Below are 23,834 nucleotides of genomic sequence, written 5' to 3' on the forward strand. Positions count from 1 at the left end.
AAAACTGATTTATATGTTAGACGTAAACAAAGTGCAAAACGTCATATTTATTGCTTGTAATGCGAAAAGAAGCGCACTGACCCCATGTATGTATGTATGTATGTATGTATGTTTTTTTTTATTATTATTATTAATTTCTGATTACATGAATTGCTATCGTGTTTTTTTATGTTCCCCAAACGAAGTTGGGGAACATATTGTTTTTACTCTGTTTCTTATTATTATGTCGCCCCGAACGAAGTCGGGCGACATATTGCGATTGTACGCGTTTTTGTTCTCCAGGCTGTTTCTCGGAGATGGCTGGGACAATTTTCCTGAAACTTTCCTGGGAAAATTTTTTTTACGAGTGATCCGACTAAGGCGAAATGTTTTTAGGGTCTTTAGAAATGTTATGTAGATTTGCGAAAAGAAGGTCATTTTGCGCGCACTTGCTTGCAAGAGCAATGATCAATATAATTTATATAGACGTAACTTTTTCAATTTTTGATGAAATGCTTTAAAACTCATAATATAAGGATATATTATTAGAATAGAGAAGATGACTTGGTCAAAATAGCAAGATCTCACGCGCATGCACGTGCGCTTCGCTCTGATTGGCTGAAACTAAAGTATCAATATCTTTCTTGTTTTTTGAACATAGTCATATGTTAGGGAGATCTACAGTCTGATATATAAGAATTATCATGAAAGCATGCGCATGCACGTGAGCTAGCAAGAGCGCGCACGTACAACACGAGAAATGTCCAATAAAATTAATATAGACGTAACTTTTTAATTTTTTTTATGAAATGCTTTGAAACTCATAAAATAAGGATATATTAGAAGCATTGACAAGATGACATGGTTAAAATAGCAAGATCTCACGCGCATGCACGTGCGCTTTCTTGTTTTCCGACAGAATCCTTTGAAATTTTCAACATGCTTATACATTATGAAGATCTACAGCATGATATTTAAGAATTATCATGAAAACATGCAAATGCATGTGTGCTGCAATCTGATAGGCTGAAAATTTAAATGCCTATAACTTTCTTAGTTTTCAACAAAACGGTATGAAATTTAGAATTTGATTAGGTATAATGGATTTCTACATTATGGTACTATCGAAATTGTATGCACAAATATGCATGCATGCACGTGTGCGCGCGCGAAATACGCAAAATGACCAAATGATATATTTGAAAAACAGTAGAATGTATACGAGGGGCGTTAAATAAATAATGTCATTGGGGCTAGGAAAGAAAAAGAGAAAAAAAACGCTTTTCTATGATTTAGTCTGAATGATCTAACTAAAATATTCTCTTTTAATTAAAAACATGCCCGTAACATTTTTATTCAATTTCTAATTGTTTTTAGAACACATTTTTGAGTATGATCCTAAGTATACTGGAATATGGAAGATTCTAGGATTTGCTGCACTTTTTTTCCCTTTCTGATAGATGTTTATCTAAGTTTGAGAAATGAAACAAGCCAAAGGTTGAAAGATCTGGCAAAATTTGTTGGTGTGACAAAACATTAACTTTCTGTTTATCCCCAAAACGCCTTTACTCTTCATAGCCTGTGGGTTTGGACGCTGTCATGAAGAAATTTATTGTAGTGGATTCCTCACCTCGCATAAATCTTTCACTTTTTTGCAAAAAAATTGTTTTCTAGACACCTCCAGAAATTGAACTTCCTCCCCAAATATGAAATTGAAGAAAAAGACCACTAAGAGAATAGCACATAAACTGGTTTTGTGCTCTTCCAATTCTTTGCTTTTTTTTTTTTTTTTAGGTCTTTGCAGTTTTGTCAAGTGCATCTTATTGTAATTTTTTTAGGGTTTAAAGCAAAAGAGATTCAAGTATCAATATCTGTTTGAATTTCAGACAAACGCGGATAAGAACAATTTTTGATTTTTTAAAAAGAATTGTTTAGATATTCCTACACGCTGTCGTTTTCACTCATTTTTCAAAATATAGGGTGACCTTTGAGTGTTAAACTTGTTTACCCACCAAATGTTTCTTTAAAACAGTGTGAACTATTCGCAAAATGATTTCTATCAATTTTGCTATGTGTCTTAAAGTCAATAAAACATAATCAGTGATAATTTGTTGAATTTTCGCAAATATACATTGGTTGTTGTAAGTCTTTGTTGCCAAGGAAGGTACCCATTTTTGATGCCCATTATATACTTTTTGTTTATTGAAATCCATTTGTTCTTGTATCTATAAAACAGACATTGGCTGCTGTAAATTTCACATACGTCAGGTAATATATTTTTTGGATATTAACAAGTTTTACAGCTCCTTTAATGAAGCGTATAATTTTACTCTAGTTTACTGATTCTTGACCATTCATTTTAATGCAGCGTCTCGAATGGCCCTTGTTTTCCAGCTTCCCACAATGAAATAATGCGATGAAAAATGGTCAAATAAACTGTTATCAATTCATTCAAGATTCAATAATGAGAGAAAGTTGAGTTTAATGTCATATGATTTCTTTGTTGTATATCATCGAGCTAATGACATTATTTATTGAACGTACCTCGTATTTTAAAGATTTTTTAATTGATTCTCACAAAATAAAAATATGTTAATGATTTAGACAAGATGTCATGATCATTTTTCATGTGCATGCTCATTTAAAAATGTCTTACAGGAATTAGGCACGAAAAGGGATTAGGGGAGCATTTGGGGAACATCTGTAACGGTCCCTGTTACAATTAACATTAGGTTTGTATTGCATTCTCACATAGATGACCTTGTTCCACACATGCCTATTAGCTCCAAACGATTTCAACTCATACAGAGAGAAATTTCCGAGAACACTAAAAAATAAAACCTCTGAAAGGAGACTGAAATGGAATGAAGAACTACGTTTAAGACAAAAAATTAAAATGAATCAGGTGCCAAAATATTCTTCAGGTTTTGCATATATATTGTTATAGAACGTAAAGAGTCTGTAATTGTGTAGGTTTTAATTTGACATCTATCAACCATCTGTTTGGCATTTTTTTTATCATACAACATTGATTACCGAGTGTACCTGATCCTTAAAGTTACTATTCTTGGTGGGTGTTAACAAAGTGATAAAGCATGCTTACTAAACTTAGACCCCAATCCCACCCATTGAATTCCTAGGGTCCGTGTTTTATGCCCAATTCAATTGAGTTGATATTATATAAATGTAGCTCTTTGATGAGGTCGATCCATAGATATATTGACTTCATAGAAAAGCATATTGACCGAGCGCGAAGTGCAAGGTCGATATGCTTTTCTGTGAAGTCGATATATCTATGGATTGACCGAATTAAAGGGCTACATTTGTTATTATTTTTTACAGAAGTTGAAAAAAAAATATGGGAACAAACCACAAGTTTTCTCTTTTAAACACTTAGAGACTATAAATCAAAATAAATTAAGTTGTTTATTATAACTGTGTTAAACTTTCCTTGACATTTTTAAATTTTTACATAATTTAGAGGATTTACTACTTGAAAATACTACAAATGTACATCTTTTTGATTATGTTTTGTATCAATTTTGACAAAGATATTCAATATGTTCTAATATTAAGTAGATCCTAAATCAGGCCATCGTTACGTCTTATGAGTTACAGAACATTACAAATTTAAATACAAGTATATATATATATATATATATATATATTTCAGAAACATCAAGTCATATACTGTATTAGCTGTAATTGTGAAATCTTACCTATTAATTTTTTGTTTTACAAGAAACATCAAGTCGATATGCATTTTAGATTCTATAAATAGTAACTCAAGTCTATATGCTGTTATATACTAAATCATGTGACCAAGTTTAAGCCAATCAGATAGCTTGGAATATATGATTAAGATAATATTGTTTACTTGTATATGTTTTTGTTTTAGATATTCAAAATTTTTTACCTTCTGAATTTTTTTTCCAGCTAAATATTTTAAGTATAATTGTATAGGTACTCTTACATATCTGGGAGACCACACCCTCACCTCAACTACGGTCTATTTATTGTCTCCCAGATAAGATTTGTAGAAAAACAGCCTTATTCTACAATGGGTTTATGAATTATAATTTGTCTTTAATACATTTTATAACATTACAATATTCTAATGGTGAATTTTCTTATATGCCTCAGAAAAAATATTCAATATACTCTTGATATGGTAACCTATTTCTTGAGGCTTTTCTTTATTGTTTTCTAGTCTACAATGCATTATTAATTTGTAAATTTTACAAGCTATCAGGGATAGTATGCTATTCAAAAATAATATCTTTTCATTTTTTTTCATTTTAAAATCCAATAACAATTTTTTTTTCCATCATAAATAAAATTTCAAAATTTGCAGAACAATATACAATATATGAGAAACATTTTGACATTTTAGAATAAGATGTTCATTGTTTTCTTTTACATCTCTACAAAAACACACATTTCATTTTCAACAATTCTCCATTTTTTCAATATTTCTATGTTACGTAATAAGTTATTTAATAATCTTTAATTTAAGTCTTATATGCCTCTTTCTGCAATAGCTCATATTTTTTGTTCATATGTGGATTTCTAAGTTGTTTTTGGAATTTAATTTTTTTTTTCGTAATAATATTTTTATTATCATATATTCACAAACCCAGTTTCTCTTACATACAAGTTTATCATAAAACCACTGCAAGCAAATTCAGCATATTTCAAAAAGGGACGATTTTATAAATCTTTTTTTATTCGTTCTAAAGAAGATGGGCGCATTTAGCGTGTGATCTGCAGGAATCATTTGTACGAAACAATTATGGTTTAGATGTCTATGATGTTGTTGGCTGACCATAACTAGTCAGATTTTATAAACACAGCCAAAGGATTTTTCTTTCATTTATTTAGTTTGAAATACCTTGTCAAATTGTAATATTTATGTCCGTTTTTCTTGGGAAATACAAAAACAAAGTAATGCTTCACAAAAAGTAATTATAATACCTACATGTATAAGATAAAAGGCAGAAGATAAGTGTACATGCACATCAAAGTTAAAGTAGAATAGAAGATTGGAATTGATTTTGCTCTCGGTGCAAGTAAAAAAATACATCTAATTCAAAACTTTAATAATTCAATACGTAAAATGATACTGACAAAAGAATTGATTGTTTGCATAAAGAAAAAATCAACGCCCCATGCGAGGCTCGAACCAAAAACTTTCCATTTCAAGTTCACTGACCAGGCAATCCATCTGAATGAGCTATGACCGCTTCACGCATTCTTCTCATTATAAAAGGACAAAAAAGCACCATATTTACACAATTGAATTTTTTGGAAAAAGTTCGATTTTTGTGGTCTCTGGGTCTTCTCTCTATTTTTTGCAAATGTGCGTTCGTTTCTTTGAATTGAAATGCACACAAATAACGTTTCAAAATCATGGAGAGAAGACCCAGAGATAGAAAATATTTAGAAAAACTTGTTTAAAAATGTACAATTTTGTACCAAATGTCTGATCTAGCCAATTTTGAAGTTATTTTTAAGCAAATTAAAACTCACTATCGGGAAATTATTTTCCTTTCCCATTTCTCAGGAACCCGATAAATTAAAACAATATGAAAATTTCATGTGACATGTCGATAAAATTTTCACTTTTCAAGTACGCCCAGTTTCCTGCCGAATGCCAATAAAAAGCGCCCTCCTTCTTTACAGACTTTTGTGTCTTCAACAAGAAAACCCTTAAACCTTTAACTGTATTTATATATTTTAAGGTTGTTGATCCACTATGGACAAATATTAATCTATTTTTTTACCTTTATGTCTGGCACTGAGAGATTAAACCAAACCTCCGATGAATCAGTTGTGCTTTCTGTTTTGGTTCCTAATTTTAAATTTACTCCTCTTTTTCTCAAATTGACTCGTCCATCTGTTTTTCCGGTGACATTTAAAATCAGTTTTTGCCACCAGGTAGAACTTGCAATGGTCAATCCGCATCCATTTTTCTTGAAGGTAATCGATCCTTGTCCTGTGAAGTTAACGCATGGATTTGCAGAAGATTGATAGACTGGAGTTTGTAAGTAAACTTCAACACCACATTGTGTTCTCATATCAACATCAAAACAACCGACGGGAACTGTAACTGTGAACTCAATCGTAATTGTTTCTCCTTCTACGACTTCATAAGCATACTTTGAAGGCTATTAGAAAAATAAATATTATGCACGATATCAAAAAGTGTAATTGTATAAAAGATTGAAATAATCCAATATGGAATAGCAAGTAATTCAGAAATTTCAGCGGATTTAAAATATGTAATGTAGTTTATATATGTGTGGATTTATGTACGCTGTTGGGGATGTCTTCCCTTTCTGAAGTCCTAACTCTTATCATATCTTTTATTGCATGACTTATTCATTCAAGGTTTACATTTTTTGCAACTATCAGTTTATCTTGCGTCTCGGTCTACACCTGTGTGTATCCTGAGTTTTTAGATGACTAATGAAAAAAATTTATTATTACTACATTTTTATTGAACATCATTCTTCATAATCGTTGATTTTTCATATACTTTTGATCTAATCTTCCATATTTTTACAGCGATTCTGCGATTCACAAGTTGGTTCCGTTTATATTACTTTATTATAAGATTTCATACCAGAAAGTTTAAAGCCAATTTTCTAAATTTAGGGAAATTAAAAATTTTTATATATATAAGAAAGAATGTGTAATGAAAATATAATGAAATCTGTGTGACTCAGATGAACTGGAGAGTTGCTCAAATTAACTATTAAGGTATGTCACTCGTGAAATTTGTTAAATCAAGGATTTTTTCAGAAGTATATTTTGGATATGTACTCATATAGTATGATTCAAAATTGCAAAGAAAATAAGGGGTCATTATGCATCTTACTGAGCTATGGTACAATTAAGTTGACCTTTTTTTGCACTTAAATTAAACTCTTTGGTTACAAGAATTACTTTAACCTTTATCATATTTTATCAGATATAACCATGGCAATAAATATAATCTTATTTTACGTAAAATAGTTTTAATAATATTTATCCTTGAACAAATCTTACAAATTAGTGCGCGTTAATTATTGTGTGACCCTTTTGCACTAGAAAATAACATATTTTGAGTATTAAATATCTAAATAGGCTATACATTTTTTTTCTTGTATCAAGCATTTTACGCCTAAAGTGCTGATCAGTCACAAGAATCGAGTTGTTTAAAATAATGAAAGAAAAAGTTGGGGGTGAGTGATGTTAAACTTGAAATATTTGTCAAAATATGTGATTTTCAGGCGAAAAACGATGTATATTTTATCGTGACTTCTTAAACATATCTTCATTTCTCGACAAAGTTCTAAATATATCAATTGATACCTATATTAAATATTACTAGCATATCATAACGGAAAATATTCTCCGAGTAAAAGTATGTGATGCTAAAGTTCTAAGATATTAAATTCAATAAATGTGCAGATTGGCAGAATTTTCTGCTAAATATCCTTCCACCACAAGAATTAGTCCCTCGTAAATTTTGCTCATTTGTGCATTTTTTGGCAGTCTCTCAATTGAATGTTGAACAATATACATTGCTAAATTTAAATGTTATGAAAAATGAATTATAATAAATAGTTTTGAAGTAAGAGGTTCTGCGTGAACTTTTCTAAAGAGCTGACGAGTGACATACCTTAAAACTTTAGAAATAATTCTCCATTTATCGAAAGAAATAAAAATACTAAAAATGGTCAACATAAACTGAATGGCATTGAGGTTTATAATCGAACTGAAAAAGGAATTTCTTTTTGTTATTGATGTATAGAAATATATTCAATGTATTTCGTGATCTTGTTTTTGTTAGCTTGACATTGAAGGTGCATATGATAAACTCTGACAAAAGCTAACTAACATTTTACTGATTTCAACTGTAGCTTAAATATAGCTTAGACTTTGATTTTTTATAAAACTTTACTGAACGTTCTTTGAGTTTTCAAAACCTAAAATTTCTTAAATTCAAAATAAGGCAAGGGAAATCATATTTTAATGTACATATGGGCAAGCAATTTTTCATTTCTTTTATGATAAATGTGCATGTATGAATTGGAAAATTCAAAATACATGTAACAATCGTAAATGGATTTGCCAGGGGAAAACCTGTGATTTTCTATAGTGTAACCTTATACACTGAACCAAACTTCTAAGTGTTTACCTAACATTTTTTAAAAAAGTTTTAAAAAAAATATGCATACAATAATTTATTTTTTTAATTTAGAATAATAATGCATATTACAGTTCGATGTTGCGCTAATTTCATGTAAGTATCTTGTCAGAATTTTAAGCAGAGGATCAAGATACCCTCAAAATGAAAATTCACATTAAATAATTTCTATGGAGTAAGACCACCACTTGCTCTAATTACTGCAAGAAATCCTTTTCTCATGGATACCATGTACCCCTGAACAGGAAATTGACCCATATGCTGCTTCTTTCTAAACCATTAAAATGTGTCTAGAGGGGTGCTTTGATATTCCTCATAAAAATCAAAAATGTGTTAAAAGGGATTCAGATCAGGGTATTTGGCAATGCATCATCACACATATGCCTTTTGGTCAATATCTTTGGGCAATTAACACGTAAGTGCTTTAAGGATGATTCAGACTGTTTTAGATGACATAAGACCGCCATGAGCACCAATTTGTTATCATTTTCTTTAACTGAAGTTGTTTGTTTAAATGTGTCTTTAAAAAATTCAGAACAATGTCACAACAATCGTTTGACCTGGTTGTGACGCGAAACCTAAGCCTCTGACGAAGATCCAGAGCCAATAGGATAGGCATGGGTGATAACTGATTTTCTTTCAATAATTTTTAGGAGACTCATTGGTTATAGTAATTTGAAAATATCATCCCATTCTATCATGTTGTTTTTAAATATTTAATACATTTATTAGAGTGAACACTTAGAAGTTTTGTTAAGTGTATACTAAAGTTAACCCTAGTATGTTTTGTAAGGGTAGCAAAGAAAGAGAACATTTATGTCATGCATTGTGATAATATCTTTAAGTATCAACTCACAAATATTCCCGCTTGGAATTCCGTACTGTAATTATAATGACCAGGAGTCCCTCCATTTTCTTTTCTAACCCTCAATGAACACTTTACCTTTAAGAAAATAACGAAATAATGAAAAATTTTACAACATGAACTATATTAAATATACGCCTGCATCATTAATGAAATAGTTTGCAATATGCAAGCCATACATGAGAGCGGGGTTTGTTGTTTCACAATATATCCCAATAAACGATAATTTCCTTATAATATATTTGGATTTTTAAATGCTGTTAAAATATAGTTAATTTTTTATTGCGACTATCGCATGGGTTTTGCCACCTCAGTTGAAATTAACTAGAAGTTGCCATTGAAAATCAAAACATTTGTTATTAATATTCATTTTTATGGGAAACCTGTAACAAACACACATGGCTGACCTTGTAATTGAACAATTAATCAAATAGTACCGCCCGTAGTGTGGAAAAGCAAACACGTGTGTCATTTTTCCTCTATTGAGTCAGATATACATCTACCCTTGTACTCTATTCGCCTGTGAGTACAACTTACCACCATGTTCATGTTGTGCCTGTGTACCCAGTCTTCTGGGTAGAGCCAGCTCTTGTTGTCTTGATAGGGACGAGATTCTACCAACTTAACTTCTTCATTATTGATATACCAATAGGTGTCGTACCAATAAGGGCCCCCGGAGGGTTCTGAACAGAGACACTTGAACACGGCCGCTATGGGTCCTCCAGTAGTGTTTAAATCAATGTATTCTAGTGATACATTTACTGTTGGATTCGTGCTAACAGGAGTATAGGCTATAATAAGTAAAATTAACAAGATAATTTTTCTTTATATTTCAATAATTTGAAAAAAAGAAGCTTTGTCGAGTGTTCACATTTATGCCGTCGTAATCAAAGATTCGGTTACATCTAAAATGTCTCTTTGTCTCTTTGTCTACTTATCTGTTTGTCCACAAAAAACTTAAATTTGCTGGTAACTTTTGATCAGAAGGAGATGGTAAGGGCTTTTATATTTCACGTGTGTTTCTTGTTATTAAATCCTTTTTTAATTGGGCGGGGGGGGGGGGTGTCGAATATAATTGAGCTACTGAACTTGGCCTTGGAATTTAACCCAATCTGGTCAAATTTTACCTGGCTTTTTCCTTTGCCATAACTTTTGATAAAATGTTGCTAAGGCTGCCATATTTCAAAATTTGTATTTCATTTGATTTGACCTTTGCTCAAGTGTAATTTTTTTTTTGCTTTCTTACCTTCATCTAAACATTTGAACATCATTTAAAAACTTAAATCAGCCATACATTTTGAAAGGTGGAACCTAGGCTTTCATTTAAATGATGTGTATTTCCTTTGGATTGAACTCTTGCCCCTGACCTTGGAGTTTGACCTACCTTAAAAACTTTAAAGAATAAGATTTGATGGTTTGTGCCATGATTTTTAAATTAAACATGTGCAATACTTGTGACAAGTCCTTCCCTGGGTTCATACAATCCTTTGACCATGAAGTTGAAGTTTGACCTCCATTGTAAAGCTTCAACCTTGGTAATAATTTTAAAATGGTTGATATATTTCAAACTTATTTTTTTTCACAAGACGTTTCTTTGGGTACAAAATGTTTTTGATATCTTGACCTTGGCATTGGAGTAGGTATTGTTTAGAAAGACATAATTATGAAACCTCTGGTGTTTTCATATGGCAGCTTGTGACGAGGATTAAAGTTTAACTAATACATATCAACCTCAATGGCCAAGAGATAAAATAACCTTAGTACTCATAAAAAGGACATATCACATTTCAAGGAGAACTTTCAAGTTTGTCATGGCAACAACTTTTCAAAAGTTCAGGAAATAATGTAAAATATATTTGAATTCTAAAGTGTCTTGTAATAATTTTATAAGAGAAGAATGGAATCCCTAACGCCAATCATTCAAAAAATTTAATCTTGTAAAATCTTGTTAAATTAGGTCAGAAAGGGTCAAGATATCTAATTTGTTGGTACATATACATAAAGAAACGCCATATTGCAAAGTATATATGTGAAAATTCTACAATTTTACAAAGATTACGCTATACAATAAAAATCAAATCTTCAGTCGATCAAAAGTTTAAAATATGCAGACAAAATACAGACAGACGGACAGAGCTTAAACTATATACCAATTAATGTTTTATTATGGAGGCATAGAAATCTCTCTTGAAGAAAAATACCCTTTCTCTAAACGCCTACAATTTTACAAATATTACTTACGTTCACAAGGAGTGAAGAAAGAATGAGAAGTCTGACCTGCAGGACACACGCTTGCCTCTCCTTAAATTGTACATTAGTTCATTATATCTAATATATTATTATATAAATGTATCTAATATAGCAGGAATTATCAAAAAAACAAACAAACAAACAAACAAACAAAGATAAAATATATTTAAAGTCAGACCAGTTATTATTGAAATGTTTAAAAGTGTACATATATTCATTAAATAGGTAATCAGATGTAATTTACTTGATCAATTCATTAAAAATAGAAATGCATATCACTGTCAAGGTAAGACAGTACAGCTCCGCGCACTTTTTAGGCTCACGTGATTTTTTTTCACAGATTGCAGTCACATTCTTATTACAATAAAACTTTAATATGAACCATTAATTTGCCCCAATATATATTATATATCTAATTTCAAAGGTATGTGGATAGAGAATGAGTTCATTTTTACGGTCTGAAACTTTCAACTGCTTTCAAGAGAACGTATAAAAAGACGGCTGCATTCGACGAGATGCCATGCGAAACCATTTGGGATCTATCATAGTGCAGCAAACAACGGCAAATATCAATATCCTACCAATTAATTTGTGTAAATTATGTTTTAAGTAAATGAAGCAGTATCAAAATTAATTTGTAAATGACTTTTATGATATATTTTGTTGCCTAGTTACACAAATTCGCATTTTAATATGTGACGTTAATTTGTACGAAAAACCATGTGAGTTTAAAAAGTGTGCGTAGCTGTACATTTTTATCATTTTAACCAAAGGAACTGTAGTGTTGGTCAGGTACCTATGCAGTATCCTGTCGAGGCCTGAGGAGACGGCACCAAAAAATACACTCGGTAATACCCACAGCTTTTCATCTTAATTTGGAAATTCTTTCCACAAGTATTTTTTAGTCCCACGATACAAGCTGTTCTTGTTACCTCCCCGTCAGTATCTGATGACAAGTTTCCTAAAAAGAATTTTGTAAGAAATTTATATCAGTTTTTCGTTATCTATTAAGTGATATGTCATAGAAGTAAGAAGTAGCTTTGAAATATGTTTAATTTGGTTATTACAACCACAAACGATGTGTTGTTTATTCAAAAAATACTTGTTTGAAAAATATATCTTATCTTGTAGAATAGCACAGATGTAAAATAAATGTAGCAACTAGTGTAAAAAGCAAAAAAAAAAAAAATAATAATTACCTTGTATATTACACTCGTTATTTCAATGTTTTTAGATGTTCTTATTTATCCTAATCGTCTACTTTTTTAATTATGATGCCTTGATGACATAAATGCGTATTCAAGTTTAACATTGCAGTATATGAAAAAGTGAAGACAACAAACAGTAATCGATTTCGAAAGAAATTGCCAATGGTCCACAAAGCTCACTTTAGTATACTTGGTCCTGCCGGTTTGGATCAGATTTTTTCAACCAACATATATGTTTTCATCTTTTGTGGCCCCATAACAAAGGGCCGGTGATTTGAACGGAAATTGATTCTCATCACCATTTCAGACTTCAACATTAATATGAATCATTATGGATTTACTCTTGTGGATTTCGAAGATTTTTTTCCCTATACTATTATAATTCCTGTTAAACCCTCGTCCTACCCCTGGGGGATTAATCAAATATGGAGTCTAACCTTTTTCAGAACTCCTCCACATAGTTTCAGCTTTTCTGATCCCTTTGGTTTTGGGAAGAAGTTTTTGAAATGTTTTTCATATAAATTTCAATGTTAAACTAAGATTCACTACAGTGGACGCACTCTACCCTCAAGGCACTCATTTAAGAGCTTATAGACCAATGGGCAGAAAGTCAGACAGAGGGATAGACGCAAGACACCCGGTAATCTGAAAAGCTCACTTGAGTAATACAACTCAGGAGAACAGTCCTTCAGAAATTTTTTGAGGTAGGATCATGTGCCTAGGAGAAGTATGCATCGTCTAAATCGACCGGAAACAAACACCATCAGCCCCATGCTTTGATCAGGTAGACGGAAAACTGCTTATTCAAACTCAGTTTAAAAACAACAAAGACCTAACAATGTTACACGTCACGTCAAAATACCACCTAATGTAAGGTTATACTTGTTAACCAGGTCATTATATATTTATATATTCATCTTAAGTAACATTAACCAAATGCTGTTCTAATCGAGGTTGTGCAGATTCCAACTTTTTTGCCATTAGCTTGTGTCAGTTAAAAGAGTGATGGTATGTGGCAGTCACATGTGCTGAATCGACATATAAATTAAAGTAACTATTATTTGAATTAGAAAAAAATCTTAAAATATAATTATCAAGTTGAAATCCACAAAAAGTGTTGAGGTATACTTTTATAATGAACGAGCAGTTGAACATACAAACAATCACTCCCTGATATAAAAAAAACTGTAAAAAAAAGTTATTGTAAGAAATGATTTTAAATAGGAAAAATCAGTGATTTTAAAATTCAGTAAAGGTTCTTTGAAATGATCATCTGAATTTGTTTTATTCTAAAATATGCTGTAGGACAGAACATCCAAAGTTTTATTTTCTTTACAGCAGCCTTTGAAAAGAGAAAATAAAGAGATTTGGAGAAGAATGCATATTAAATAGAATTCAAAAGTCAGTAAGTTCGAAGAAAACTATTTCGCACTGATATGTATCAAGCTTCTCTATAACAAGCCCGTCTATTATTTATTCGTGAAATAAAGAAATATTCTTTCATTAAGAGAGCTATCTCTTTCGCTCATAGAGATAAAGATAGAGATATCTATCCAACTAAAAGATACATCTCTTTGGCTCATAGAGATATATTTATACCTAAGAGAAATATCTCTGTAAACAAAAGAGATAGCTCTTTTTATAAGAGAGATATTTCTTTTACTTAGAGAGAAATCTTTATAAGCAAGAGAAATATCTCTTTAAGGTCAAGTTCTAGTAAATGAAAGGTGCCTACAGATTTATCAATTTTAAGATTCTGGATTTTCAGAAAGAGATATCTTTCTAAGTGTAACAGATATCTTTTAATGAAAGAGATATCTCTTTTGCAGTGATCTTTGATATAAAACAGTAAACTTCCCCTTTCATACGATTGCGAGACATGCAGTAAAGTCTCTGGGATAATTTCGTTGTTTTGAGAAAAAAGACAGCATGTCATACCCATAATAATATATGTACTATGTAGACAAAAATGCTATAAGTCCCTTCTTTTGAAACAACAAAAAGGTAAAGGCAACTTCGTTGAATAACATGCTTAAAGTTTAATATTCTGGAAAACGGAAGTAAGTATAAAATCTCAAATGCAATGGACCGAATTTTCTCAGATTATGAAATAATCAACTATTACTAATTTGAAATCTAGACAACACTGAATTAATTACTTGCAATGTTTAGTAAAGCTATAATGTAAAATGTGTCGATTTCAGAATACTTTAATGTGCTCCGTGAAAAAAGCTTACTTTTGGTGAAGGGAGAAGTCAATAAAAACGCAATATAAAAAAAATATAAAAAGAGATATCTTTTTACAATAAAGGGGTATCTCTTTTAGCCTGAGAGATACCGGTATCTCTTTTAGACACTTTTTAAATATATCTCTTTCATTTTGAGAAGTATCTCTTAAGATAAACTAAGAGAGATACATCTTTTACTTTGAAAGATATCTCTTTAAGTTTAAAAGATATCTCCAAAAGTAAAACAGATATCTCTCTACGTAAGAGATATATCTCTTGGTGAAAGACATATCTTTTTTACATTCAGAGATACCTCCTTTCACGAAAAAGATATCTCTCAAGGAGAAAGAGATATCTGTTTAAGGGGAAGAGATATCTCTCTTAGAAAAAGAGCTACATGTATCAAACTTAGTGAAAGAGAAACATCTCTAAGTTTATGAGATATGTCTTTCTTCTCTTTAAGTTGAGAGATATCTCTTTAAATTGAGAGATATCTTTATTTTTAAGAGATATCTCTCTAAAATGAGAGATATCTTTAAAAATTTTCAGAAAAAATTAATTTTCCGAATAAATATCAGAAGGTTTGCCATTTTTCTCCGTGTAAAGTAAAGTTAGAAATCTCACTATCTGCTTAATGTCCGCGAGTGCAGAAATAAAGATTTAAGTTTGAAGTCATTTGCCAGTATAAGGTAATGTCACATATGAGTGGACTCTGGCATGTGACTTAATTTTTTCTACAACTAATGCGGCAAAATTAAATTTGAATAGCTTTGCAGAGTGTGTAATGAGTTCATATCTAGTTATTTCAAGCACAGGAAATGTTTTCAAATCAAATTTTCTCTCATTCAATTTTCAGCTTAATTTACAGCAATTTACGTTAAATTAAATTAAAATATGCCTTAAAGGCATGATTTAAATCATTGTTCATTATTGTAATATCAACATATACCTTGCATCCATATAGGAAATACAGTTCCACATTGGCCTATGTCGGGTGCAAATGTCACCATATCATTTCCTGCACCACTATCAAATCGATACCATCCTGCAGTAAGGAAGTTGTCACTGATACTTATATCTCCTGGCTGCAGCATATATCCACTTGATCTTCTGTACTGGTCACGTAGCAATGTATAAGATGAGCACGGGTCTAAAAGAATAGCAAATACACTGCAGAATTTTAAAATGCGTTTAAATGACCCATTGTTCAAACAGAGCGGTCGAGTGGATTTCTGAAAAACTGAACATCATTGGTAAAAGAAGAAAACCTTCTCTGGGTAATAAAGTCATATACTCAAAATTTTTTTTTTCTTTTTGATATCAAAAATGGATGAAATGTTAAGCTGGAAACAGCCATCAACCTCAGATGAATTAATCGCGTTATCATTGTTGAAAACTAATTAAACCATCTCAGATTCATTGTTCAAAGACGTGATATAATTTGCTATTTTCGTTATAATTCGAGAAATTTTTTTTACCAATGATTTTTAGTTTTTCAGAAATCCACTCGATCGCTCTGTTACAACAATTGGACAATTAAAACGCATTTTAAATTCTACAAATTTCATTTAAAAAATTGTAATGTAAAACAAAGTCAGAATACTCTGGCTTTGATTGCCTGAACTTTATAATTTTTGTAAAAACCGCTTTCTCTAAAGATCGAAGATCCGGGGTTTAAATTCTTAAATTCTTAAAACATTTTGTCAATTTGATTTCACCACGCTTGTCTAGTGGAACCGCAACTGGATGTAAATCAAGAAAACAATGATGTTTTAAAAAAAACAATTAAAAAACACACCATACATTGGACGAAAAACTAAAAGTCTTAAGAAAAGATTATACAAACATTTTTTGGTTAAGAGGAGATCTAATATTAAGCCAATGTTTTTGAGAATAGTTGATATTTCTTTGATTTTTTCTCCTTAGACTTTGAGAAAGAAATACCTTTAACCCCCCCCCCCCTCCCCATAAAAGTACACAACTAGAATAATCATGGTAAAATTGTTTAATCTTCATTCATTTACCCTCTTCTTTCTTCAAAAACATGTTTTAAAGGAGCACAAAGTGTAATAACTTGTAATATTTTTTAGCATTTGAGAAATAACATTTGGAAAATATGCCAAATTGTGACACGATATTAAGTTTCCTCCAAAGAAAAAAATATACTGCTTGTATCATCTGTCTTTAATTTACATGTAGCTACTAACCTGCTGATGAAAACTTTATGAGAATAAATGCTGTGACGATACAGGTATTGAAAATCATTTTCTGTCCTAAAAATTCAAAGCGAAATCAATATTCAAACTTAGTAAATATTCTTAAAATCTTACAAAAATCATAATTTATTTAAAGAATACCCTTAAATTGATCGTATAAAAGAATAATATTTAGACATTTTGATTCCAGTGAACTGACGTAGAAAACTTTTTAAGTCTTATAAAAAAGAATTAACAATTAAAATACGCTTGAAGAAATGGAGCCAAAAAATGTTAAGAGAATGTAAACATAAAAAAAATCATGACTTTTTTCAAACTGACTTAAAGTAGAATTGATTTATAACATATAACTTAAATTAAAAAAAAAACCTTTTTACTATTTTTACTAACCTTGTGTTTTTGAGAATGCTCTATGTGCAGAATACTAAATTCAAAACATTATCAAACCTACCAGGAAGTAACAAATTATAAATTTCATCTGAGGCTATGTTATGCAATAAGCATTGGCTGTTCTTATGAGATGTTTCTATAAATAAAAAAATGCATTCAAGTTAAAGCAATCCTTACAATCGTTTTATAAACCAAATAAACTTTACCTCTACTTCTATATGGTTCTTTATATTTCTCTATTCAACCACTGGACGAAAAGATGTTCCAAAATGCCTCAAGGTCTAGACTGTATCTTTTTAAAAATTCTCTACAGAACTTTAAATACTTGCCTTTTCCACTCGAATAAATGTTTTGAAAAAAATCACGCTGAGAGATTTTTAGATTAAGATTTTTATCCTTAATCTCTTAAGCAAAATTCATGAGGGAAAAACTTTTTTCTCTCGAATTAATCATTATTCACTCCGTGAAACAATCTTTCTTTTAGCTAAAAGCTGACAAAAATTTTTCATACTAATTGGCCATTTTTTACACACTGAATATATTGGCGATGGATTTTCCCGTCATTTTCGATCATTACTAGGAGCACACAGTAGACGTCACCGGGTGGCAGGGAATACTCACTCCTCCATGTCACTTGATCCCAACTGTGCTCTTGATTTTTATTGTGTGAATGGACTTTTAAGCTGGAAAATTTTCGTTATCTCCATATATTTCATTCAAATCATTTTTGAGAATTTTGTCTATTTTAGTGAGGATTGGTATACTGTAAAAGACAGGAGTATACAAGGTTTTAATTTTAAAAATTTCAAAATAAATCTTGAAATTAAGATCTTTCCGAGCAAAAAAAAAAAAATCACACTATGCTTCTTAAAGGCCGAGATTTTTAACCTCACGGTTTTTCTCAGGTAAGGGGAGGGACTAAATTTTACATGCTTGGCACCCCGATGCATTGACGGTCGTGCAGACCACGGAGAACGCTAATCCCTATACACAAACAGTATACACAGGAAGTCTATGAGTATTACCTGTACAGCCTCTTTGGCCTACTTTTCATCATGAAATTAGTAGATCTCGACACCGTAAAAGTACAGAATGAAAACGTCGTATCTAGATAAAACGAATCTTTTAACCTAAGATTCCACTGCTTATTAGCATGAAATAAATTAGAAGTGATCGTTGATATCTATAAATTGTAATGAGAGGACACCATTTTTTGTATCAATTAACAATAAAAATAAATAGAACTGAAGTAGCGAAATACGTATTCAAAACATAAAAAATTCTCCTGAATGCCTAGATACCAATGAAATCTTTTTGTTCTAATATTATATTTCTAGATTTGAAGTTGCATAGCTGATGCTTTTCTTTGCATTTCCTGCAGATATCTTAGTAAATTTTCTTTTTACAATGAATTATATACAGGAGAATGACGAATGTATAAATCAAATACCTTAGGTTAATAAAAGTTACGTTTAGATTTAGAGATATTTGCAACTATATAATTATTAACTTATCATTTTCAGAACCTGAGGATCGGACAAAGATGCATGATTTTCTAAGCTATATTATTCCTTTGGGAACTCTAATTTGTGGGATTTTTCATTCTTCGAGGAAAAAACCCTTTAACAGCCAAAAAATTCATTGAATTCACAGAACATATACACTGAACTCAGCCAAGCATGCTCTTCTATATTAAAATAAGTTGGAAGACGTTTAAACCATATGCAGTTGATAGCGGGATATTATTATGTAAATAAGAAAAGTTTGTTATACAATTTTAGTGGTAAGTATGGTTGGCTCTTATATCATTTATAATCAGTAAAACGTCTGAATTAAAAATAGATATATTGCAGACCCTGTGGTGTCTTTTACCTCAAGAATATTGTGAGAAATTGATTTGTCATATAAATGAAAATAACTCTAGCATTTAAAGCTGAACACGACTCGTAAATAGACATACGCCATTTTCCCATTTTCGATATCATTATCAACGATACAAGTTCAAGTTCAAGTTCAGTTTATTCTCCCAAACCAAAGTACTGGTACATGGAGTACAATAAAACATAATTACATACATTTCAAACAATCTGGTCAGAGGTACAAAAATATAATATATGCAATACAAAATATGTTACAAAATGAAAAAGAGGGAGAAACAGACAATAAGTAACATATTAAGGAGGGCAGACAGCGTCATAAACTTTTAAAATAAACATACATAATTTTTTCAGAATTTGTTCGTTTTGGGTTGACATAAGTTCTGTAAATTTAATAATATTCCGTCTATTAGAATAATAATTACCTAGATATTTTTTCCTTTCATTTTCTAAACTTTGCATTCTAGAATATAATGAAATTCTTCAGCAATTTGACCATTACTACAAAGTGTCCAAAGTCTTTCGGAAAGTGGTATACCAAACCACCTTCCAGTTCACGGCGGGGAATCTACGTCATCGTACGGGATTAGGACACACAACGATGGAGGACAAATGCTCTGCTTTGATGTAAGAAATTGAAATTTTTGCACTTATAAAGAATGAATATTGAATCAGTTTCCTGTCTAAAGTATGCCAAAGAACGTCAACTACAATCTATATTGTACGTTTGTTCGTGATAGAATCTTATTGCTCCAAACACTTCGACACAGTTTGAAAACAAGTGAGAAAAACCCGGGATGTGGGGTACACATTTTTAAAATTCGACCTATTATTCGCATGTCCAGATGTACTAGACATTTTATTCTTCCGCGTTTACACTAGAACTAATATTTTAAAAAATCCAGATTTGTTTTATTATAGTTTATTATGCTTTAAGTATCCAAGAAAAAAGTATAAATCATTTTGTTTTCAGAAATGATGTACACCAACACTAAAACGGATATGGGACACACAATAAGTTACTTTCAAATTGAAACATCGAGCATTCATATCTTAATGTTTCCATTTAAATGACTGCTGTTTGGTAGTATATGAACGATGACCTGTACAACACATCTTTGTAATACTCATCCAAATATTTGATTTTCCCTTGGTTTGCTTGTATCCATACGAAAATTCAAATATTATAAGTTGAAATGGCCTGCCTGATCCTCAACAAAAGCTGCCAAAATGAATTTCAAATTTTGACTTTTATTAAATATTATATTGAAAGATACTAGTATATACATGTGCGGATCTAAAAGGAGGGTGAAGTCCGGAGTCTATGTATATTTTACGTACTCTACGATATTTCTTTGTTAAGTAACACGACCCAGACCCTATTGAACACACATGAAATAGCTTTTTTTAGGTTTATTGTTTAATTTGTTTGCTTGTAAAAATATTTTGGAGTCAGAACTTTTTTTTAGTTTGTGTGGAACCCCCCCCCCCCCTTCCCCGAAATGTTTTTGTATTCGTATATTCAGTGTTTGTATTTATTAGATCTTTGTCGGCAAGACTCTAGTATGTCAGCTGATAGGAAGCAGAGATTAAGGAATTTTTCTTATGCTCAACTATTTGCAACAGCTGACAAACTTGTGTCAAATTCTAATAGTTTATTACCGACTCCATATTTGAGAAAAAAAAAGACAAAGTTGAATATTGTACTTCGAAGGTGGCTAAATCATCGTATTGATTGAAAAAACCCAACAATTATTGTTTCATTATACATGCGTGAATCAGTGACTAAATATTGTTATGGGTCAGAATAACCCTAAATGCCAGCAAAGATCAATAACACAATTTAAAACTTAACAATAATTTATTTACAGTAATATATAATAAATATATCAAACATAAAGTACAAACTTAGCATGAATCTAAAAATACATACATCAGAGTGTCCGTTGCTGCACACAATGTCCCAGTGAAAATATATCCCATTTATATCTCAATAGTGTTTATACGACAAAGTATTGTATTTGCATCGAATTGACAGGGTATTTATATAGTATTATAAATCTAGAATATTCTAGAAATTATTAAAACATGATATTACTGGAACAATCTGGACATACACAAAATTTAAGAATGTTCTAGATCAAATGACCGAACATGTTGACCACTCTGGAATGTTCAAGAAAATGTTACTAATTATATACATAATGAAACAATACACATCTCACAACACCTCCCCCCTTAAAAAGTTTGAATGTCAATGAAAAACTTAAATTGTAAAACAGGAACATTATACAAAATCTAGTATGTTTACTATACTCTTGACAAGGCGTCTGCAATAACATTGTCTTTGCCTTTGATATGTTTAATTGTTATGTTGTATTCTTGTAACAACAAACTCCATCTAGTCAGTCTTTGATTCTTGTTTGACAATTTGTGCAAAAATGTCAGGGGGTTGTGATCTGTATATACAAGAACTGGATGCAAAGTAACATTCAGATAAACATCAAAATGCTGTAAGGCTAACAACAAAGCAAGGCATTCCTTTTCAATGGTGGAATACTTTTGTTGACATTTTGTAAGTTTCTTTGAAAAATAAGAAACAACTCTATCTACCTTATCACTATGTTCTTGAAACAAAGCTGCCCCGATTCCAACATCACTAGCATCAACAGTAAGCTTAAATTGCTTAGAAAAATCTGGAGTTGACAGACCTGGGTTGCTCATAAGGACAGATTTGATTTCATGAAAGGATTTTTCACAGTCCTTTGTCCATTTAAAGTTAACTCTCTTTTGTAAAAGATTTGTAAGTGGACTAACAACTGAGGAAAAATTTGGACAAAATTTTCTGTAAAACCCAGCCATGCCCAAAAACCTCATTAATTCTTTCTTGTTTGTAGGAATCGGGAACTTTGAAATAGCTTCCACTTTAGCCATTATGGGTGTAACATAACCTTGACCTACTTTATGACCTAAATACTCTACATAAGCATGACAAAATTCGCTCTTCTCAAGATTCACAGTTACGTTTGCTTTAGCTAAAATGTCAAATAAAGCACGCATGATTCGGAGATGTTCGTCCCATGTGTTGCTGTATATGACGACATCATCAATGTAGGCCTCGCATCCCTCAAGGTCTTGAAGAAGGGAGTGAATCATCCTTTGGAATGTAGCCGGTGCGTTTTTCATGCCAAAAGGCATTACTTTATACTGGTAAAGTCCATCTGGTGTAGCAAAAGCAGATATTTCTTTTGCTCTTTCTGTTAACGGTACTTGCCAGTAGCCTTTCAACAGGTCAAATGTACTGACAAATTTCGCGTTTCCAATGTTGTCAATACAGTCATCGATTCTAGGTATTGGATATGAATCAGTTTTGGTAACAGAATTCACCTTTCTAAAGTCTGTACATAATCGGTACGAACCGTCCTGTTTTGGTACAAGAATACACGGTGAGCTCCAATCACTTTTACTAGGTTCAACAATGTCATTGTCCAACATGTACTGCACTTCCCTTCTTAGGTACTGCAATTTTATTGGATTGAGACGGTACGGATGTTGTTTGATAGGCAGAACGTCGCCAACTATGACATCATGACAAGCTGCATTAGTTTTCTTTGGAACATCCGAAAAGATTTGATGATACTCATTCATCAAGTTTTTAACTTGTTCTTTTTGGTGAATGTTCAAATGTCCAAGCTTGGCATCAAAATCAGCCAAAATTTCTGAGTTTTTCAAGCGGACACTCTGATTACAATCTTTCTCATTCATTTCTTTACTCGTATCACTTTCAATACAATTTTGAACAGTCTTAGCATTGGCTAAAGTGGAAACTGGTTTTACAGAATTTCGGTCACACCTTTCAAAATACTATTTTAACATGTTAATGTGACAAACCCGTTTCTCTTTACGTCGACCTGGTGTCTTAACTACATAGTTTACATCACAGATCTTGCTTTCAATTTCATAAGGGCCATAAAATCTGGCCTGTAAAGGATGACCAGGAATAGGTAAAAATACAAGAACCTTATCACCTGGCTTAAACACCCTATTTCTGGCATCTTTGTCATACCACATTTTCATTTTCATCTGAGAATTCTTCAAATTTTCTTGTGCTAATTTACAAGCATTGTAAAGTTTTTCTTTGAAATCAGACACATAATCTAAAAGATTAAGATCACTAGTCTCAGTCAGCCACTTTTCCTTCAACAATTTCAAAGGTCCTCTAACTGTATGACCAAACACCAATTCAAAAGGACTGAACCCAAGAGACTCCTGGACTGCTTCTCGTGCAGCAAATAGCACAAGATGAACCCCTTCATCCCAGTCTTTCTCATACTGATAACAATAGGTCTTCAGCATTGTTTTTAAGGTCTGGTGAAAACGTTCTAGCGCCCCCTGGGACTCAGGATGATAAGCAGTTGATCTATATTGCCTTATACCGAACTCATGCATGACTTGCTGGAACAACCCCGACATAAAATTTGAGCCTTGATCCGACTGAATTGCCTTGGGTGCTCCTACAAAACTGAAAAACTTGGTTAGGGCCTTAACTATGCTCTTTGCCTTTTTATTCCTAATAGGTATGGCTTCAGGAAATCGAGTGGATGTACACATAATGGTAAGTAAATAC

At 31.6% G+C, this 23,834-nt stretch overlaps 1 protein-coding gene across 1 annotated transcript in view; it reads right to left on the minus strand.

Annotated features, from left to right (window-relative positions):
- Positions 1 to 17,415, minus strand: part of LOC134268885 (uncharacterized) — a 40,704-nt gene extending 23,289 nt beyond the window's left edge. Inside the window, exons 1-8 of the mRNA XM_062751129.1 lie at positions 17,331 to 17,415; positions 16,932 to 16,997; positions 15,674 to 15,874; positions 12,085 to 12,249; positions 11,280 to 11,339; positions 9,576 to 9,829; positions 9,030 to 9,116; positions 5,763 to 6,146 (exon numbers count right to left, since the gene is read on the minus strand). Of these exons, the coding sequence (XP_062607113.1) occupies positions 5,763 to 6,146; positions 9,030 to 9,116; positions 9,576 to 9,829; positions 11,280 to 11,339; positions 12,085 to 12,249; positions 15,674 to 15,874; positions 16,932 to 16,989 (1,209 nt within the window). The 5' untranslated portion in view covers positions 16,990 to 16,997; positions 17,331 to 17,415. The remainder of the gene's footprint in view (positions 1 to 5,762; positions 6,147 to 9,029; positions 9,117 to 9,575; positions 9,830 to 11,279; positions 11,340 to 12,084; positions 12,250 to 15,673; positions 15,875 to 16,931; positions 16,998 to 17,330) is intronic.
- Positions 17,416 to 23,834: the final 6,419 nt, after the last annotated feature.

The sequence above is a fragment of the Saccostrea cucullata genome, unplaced genomic scaffold, assembly GCF_032062105.1.
Source record: "Saccostrea cucullata isolate Sc308-1 unplaced genomic scaffold, CSIRO_AGI_Scuc_v1 ctg1373, whole genome shotgun sequence".
Taxonomy (NCBI): Eukaryota; Metazoa; Mollusca; class Bivalvia; order Ostreida; family Ostreidae; genus Saccostrea; species Saccostrea cuccullata.